At 44.7% G+C, this 5,551-nt stretch overlaps 1 protein-coding gene across 4 annotated transcripts in view; it reads right to left on the bottom strand.

Moving 5' to 3' along the window:
• CELF1 (CUGBP, Elav-like family member 1) overlaps positions 1 to 5,551 on the bottom strand; it is a 61,769-nt gene that overhangs the window by 10,622 nt on the left and 45,596 nt on the right. For 3 of the 4 annotated variants that reach the window (XM_011963369.1, XM_011963371.1, XM_011963368.1), the window contains 3 exons: positions 2,602 to 2,677; positions 1,001 to 1,129; positions 540 to 650 (listed from right to left, as the gene is read on the bottom strand). In XM_011963369.1, coding sequence (XP_011818759.1) covers positions 540 to 650; positions 1,001 to 1,129; positions 2,602 to 2,677 — 316 coding nt within the window. Of the gene's footprint in view, positions 1 to 539; positions 654 to 1,000; positions 1,130 to 2,601; positions 2,678 to 5,551 lie in introns of all 4 variants that reach the window. The other variant, XM_011963370.1, reaches the window with a different exon arrangement.

The raw sequence follows: 5,551 nt of genomic DNA on the forward strand, positions 1-5,551 counted from the left end.
GGCTAATTTTTGTATTTTTAGTAGAGACGGGGTTTCACCATGTTGGTCAGGCTGGTCTCAAACTCCCAACCTCAGGGGATCCACCCACCTCCCGCTGGGATTACAGGCTTGAGCCACCGCGCCCGGCCTTTTTTTTTTTTTTGAGACAGAGTCTCCCTCTGTCACCCAGGCTGGAGTGCAGTGGCGCAATCTTGGCTCACTGCAATCTCTGCCTCCCAGGTTCACGCCATTCTCCTGCCTCAGCCTCCCGCTGGGATTACAGGCGCCTGCCACCATGCCCGGCTAATTTTTTTGTATCTTTAGTGGAGATGGGGTTTCACCGCGTTAGCCAGAATGGTTTCGATCTCCTGACCTCGTGATCCGCCCACCTTGGCCTCCCAAAGTGCAAGGATTAGAGGCGTGAGCCACCACGCCTGGCCCCTATGATTATTTTTAACTTCACTGGGCCACTGCAATCATTCCAATGGTGCCCCTACCAGGGTTAAGATGTGCTACCTGCACAAAGAATGGTCTGATGACAGCCATGGGCTGCCCCTTACCTGCCAAAGAGCCAACATTGAGGCCAGCCGTTGCTCCAGCTAATGTCTGCAAGGCTCCAAGTGAGGCTATGGGGTTGACAGAATTACTGCTGCTAGAGCTAGGTGAGGACCCTGCTATTAGAAATCCAGGAGTTAAAATTCAACCCATCACTCGTATTCTCTTGTCAACAAGAGCCAAATACAAGAAAGAGTGTCACTATCCAAGTATGCTATTTGCAAAGAGGTTTTCAGTTACTAATTCTAATAACTGTCCTTGCAGAACAGAGACAAATAATGGCCACAGCACATTAAAAATCAGGAAGATTTCTCTTAAGTTCAGAAGATGACATTTGAAAATTTGTTGCTCATAATCTGATCTCTCTGGAAACAGGTGTTAACTATTTTCCCTTCCTAGACTGCCTTTAAACACAAAGGATCTGTCCAAGGCACATAACAGCACAGTGGGTCATCCTCACGCTTACCTGAACTAGTGAGCACGCTGAGGGGACTGCTGGATGTAGTGAGAGCATTGGTACCACTTGGTGTGTTCTGAGCTGCACTAGCTGCAGCAGCTAGTGCAGCCAAATTCTGTAACTGCATTGCATTCAACCCTGCAACATCCAAAGCAAGAGATTAGCCAGCAGGTAAGGGTGCTTCATATCCATTCCAGCAATGACAAGCACACACTGGCAGAGGGCTGGTCCCTGACAAAGAGGAACTGTTCTAGATAAGCCTTACAAACAACATTACAGGGCTCCAAAAACTATTCAGATATCACTCATTAAGAAACTTGAAATCATTTCCTCAGAGAAAAGATGGCTACTCCAATAGCACACCACACCAAATGTACATTAATAAAGGTGTGGGCAATTAGGAAACCAAGACCAAGAAAAACTGCCTACGATGGAGCACAGGAGAACAATGCCAAAACCTACAGCACAGAATGGGACTGCATCCAGGCCCTGCACTCACACTTGACAGGGGATTCGCTCTCTGTAACAGAGGGGAACACGCAGAAAACATGGCAGATGCAAAAGGCCCAGGAAGAAACAAGGGAGAACACAGGAGAGCAGCAATGACACAAAGAATAAAGACACCACCACTTGAATAGCAGATTCATCACCAGAAAGAGGAGAGAGGAAAAATCACTGAGTGAAAGACTTCCAAGTAGAGCCCAGGCAACACAGTTGAAAGGGGAGGAAGAAATCTAAACTGTGCTGTCGATGCTGCAAACCATTTACCAGACAATGGAAAGATGGATGGGGTGAGAGGTGGGGGGAGTGGAAAAAGTAAATGAGAATTAAAATACAATATAGATTACAATCTAGCAACTTTCCAAAAACACAGCCAACCATAATTTCCTAAGACAAAGTGAATGACTATCAAAAATTTTCAAACAACAAAATGCAGTTCACTGAAAACTACACCTTTCTCAAATGCACATTTGGCCTAGCCTAAATCAAATGCAGAGGGTGTAGGCACAGGCAGCTTTGAAGTTGCCCCATGCCCTACCCCCCACCGACTCCTGATGGCCCCTGGCTCAGGTTTGTTGTGGCACTCCATTTAAGTTTTCTGTGTATGTTAATAGCAATAACAAAATAGGAATTCATCTAAGAAACAACAAGTATAAGATACACAAGTAAACTAACTAACTGCCTGGGTTCTAGAAGCTTCAAGGTAGGCCATTTGCATGGAAGCCATCTTTGGCTTTTCTGCAGTCACTGGAAAAGTCACTTTAAAATGGAAATAAAGAGTTCTTGCAAAAGAGTTCTTGCAGTTCTTTCCCCGTATCAGAATGGACTCAGTCTATAGGAGCTAAACATTCCTTTTCCATATTCTCCTCCAACAGTGACCTAAAAGGTTAGGAGGCACCAGATAACGTGAGAGCAATGTGGCATCAACTAGCAATAGAGCCACTGTATAGAGACAAGGCAACTGAGTCCTGGGACGTTCATCTTAGGTCAGGTTTACATAATAAGCAAAAAAATGTTTTCATAGAAACGACGCCAAACTCCCAAGACTGTTGTTAGCTGGGTCTGCTGGCCTGGGTGCTGCTGCTCCTCTGCAGCAGTGAAACACTTACCTCCCATTGGGTGGAGGCTGCTCAGGGTGTTGAGGTTCCCAGAGGAGGCAGTCTGCTGAAGGAGCTGCAAATAAAGCTAGACATTACACCAAAAAACAGAACAAGAGTGAGAGTGAGGGCTGGTTCTGCATCTGGGATAACTCTACAGCACAGCAAAGCGAGAGTGCAGAGGCCCCCAGAGAGAAGAAAGTCAAAGACAAGAACCCAAGCCAACACAACAGAAACATGAGGCTTATGACAGCACAGGACAAAAAAAAAAAAAAAAAAAAAAAAAAAAAAAAACCACAGTTAAAGCACTGGCCTAGATAGTATGTTCACTGAGTACTGAACAAAGCTCAAGTCCCTGGGCAGCAGAATTCAGCACAGCAGAGGACAGAAGTACTAAACTTGGGGACAATAAGCTAAACTTGAGCAACTATGCAGTCAACTGTGATTTTTGTCTGCGAATGAATGAATGCCATTTCCAGTTACCCTCTCCAAGTTCTCCTTAGTTAGGTCCACACATCTCACTCTGCAGATTGTTTCCATCTGGATACCCAATTTTTACTTCACACAACTATTTTAAATATCAAATCTAAACATTTCCTAGTATTTCTTGGAGTTACCCTTTATTGGTCACAATGGACCACACGACTAATAATCACTACAGCTACACATCTATCCAACCTTATTTACTTCCTCCCCTCCAAATTGGTTTTCACTGTTGCAGATGATCAAATGACTAATGGATTAGTCTTACCAGGTTGAGTATGTTCTCCTTCAATGACTGCCCCACGACAAAGTAAGAGGGCCTGTCCCTGAGTTTATGGCATTAGTTTACTTTGTATATTGGCAAATCTAACCAGCTTGCTGAAGACTTTTGCTCCAACTAAACCCAAATAATATTGCTTATGGAAAACTGGTATTCTTGTACAGGATCCTTTTTATTCAACCTGTTTCCCATTCCTATAAACATCTGACCTGGTTTCTCTGTCACCGCGAATCCTTCCAGGCTAGAGATCATGGATGAGTTTTAGGAGGTCTACAAACCTCCAGGAACAGAATGCGGGGAAAATCCACCTTCACACCCTTTTTTCCCACCACTTCTCAAAGGATAAAAAGATTAAAACCAACTCCTCCAGGACTGTAGAGCCTCACTAATTCAAGTCCACATAGTCTAGAAAGAACTTCATAATTAATGATAATGTACTATTACACAGCCGACTAGCACCCACGTTTACTTTTTTTTTTTTTTTTTTGAGACAGAGTCTCGCTCTGTGGCCCAGGCTGGAGTGCAGTGGCCGTATCTCAGCTCACTGCAAGCTCTGCCTCCCGAGTAGCTGGGACTACAGGTGCCCGCCACCTCGCCCGGCTAGTTTTTTGTATTTTTTAGTAGAGACGGGGTTTCACCGTGTTAGCCAGGATGGTCTCGATCTCCTGCCCTCGTGATCCACCCGTCTCAGCCTCTCAGAGTGCTGGGATTACAGGCTTGAGCCACCGCGCCCAGCCTACTTTTTCTTTTTTTTTAAAGACAGAGTCTCACTCTGTCACCAGGCTGGAATGCAATGGCACGATCTCAGCTCACTGCAACCTCCACTTTCCAGGTTCAAGCGATTCTCCTGCCTCCACCTCCAGAGTAGCTGGGACCACAGGTATGCAACATGCCCAGCTAATTTGTGTATTTTTAGTAGAGACGGGGTTTCACCATGTTGGTCAGGCTGTTCTCAAACTCCTAACCTCAGGTGATTCACCTGCCTCGACCTCCCAAAATGCTGGGATTACAGGCATGAGCCACTGCACCCAGGCTTTTTCTTCTCAAACACCTTGGGCAATGTGTTCAGTCCTAACTGGTAGACTGTGAATACTGTACTTGGTCCCTGCATTTCCCTCCAAATGAGATTAGCTCTTAGGGCGGGAATCATGTCTAACCAAAACAAAGAGAACACAGCTCTCAATATACGCCATCATGTACTTGCTGGTAATGGCAATGACAACAAAAAGGTTAACCTTCCCCAAAAGGGGGCTCCAAAAGTCTCTAAGAAAAGCAAATGCATAGCATGTAGACCATTTTTAAAGCATCATCATTTCTGCAGATGACTAAAATCTCTCTGAATTTTCTGAACATATAAGCAATTTTTCAACACTAAGAAACAATTTATTCTGTTGAAATATAACCGGACGCAGTGGTTCACGCCTGTAATCTCAGCACTCTGGGAGGGCGAGGTAGGCAAATCACTTGAGGTCAGGAGTTTGAGATCAGCCTGGCTCACAGAGCAAAACCCTGTCTCTACTAAAACTACAAAAATTAGCCAGGCGTGGTGGCCCATGACTGTAAGTAATCCCAGCTACTTGGGGGCTGGAGGTTGCAGTGAGCAGAGATTGCACCACTGTTCTCCAACCTGGGCAACAGAGTGAGGCTTCAAAAAAAAAAAAGAAAAAAGAAAAAAAAGAAATATAAACACTCTTTATATTTCTTTTAAAAAAAACTTCATCCTGCTAGGATGAAATGGGTTTTTTTGTTTTTTTTTTTTGAGACGGAGTCTTGCTCTATTGCCCAGGCTGGAGTGCAATGGTGCAATCTTGGCTCACTGCAACCTCTGCCTCCTGGGTTCAAGCCATTTTCCTGCCTCAGCTTCCTGAGTAGCTGGGATTACAGGCACCTGCCACCACGCCTATGCAATTTTTTTGTATTTTTAGTGTAGACAGGGTTTCACCATTCTGGCCAGGCTGGTCTCAAATTCCCAAACTCAGGCGATCCGCCCGCCTCGGCCTCCTAAAGTGTTGAGATTACAGGTGTGAGTCATAGCGCCCAGCCTAAACTGGGATTTCTTATAAGATACCAGAAATATGAAAACCACTGGAATTAAAACAAAATTCAGTACTGGGAGACAGAAATCAGTGCCTTTTGTCTGTTCCATACAGAATAATACTTGAAAGGATGAGGAATAAATGACTATACTAGCTATTTCTT

Source organism: Colobus angolensis, unplaced genomic scaffold (genome assembly GCF_000951035.1).
Source record: "Colobus angolensis palliatus isolate OR3802 unplaced genomic scaffold, Cang.pa_1.0 Scaffold61, whole genome shotgun sequence".
NCBI lineage: Eukaryota > Metazoa > Chordata > Mammalia > Primates > Cercopithecidae > Colobus > Colobus angolensis.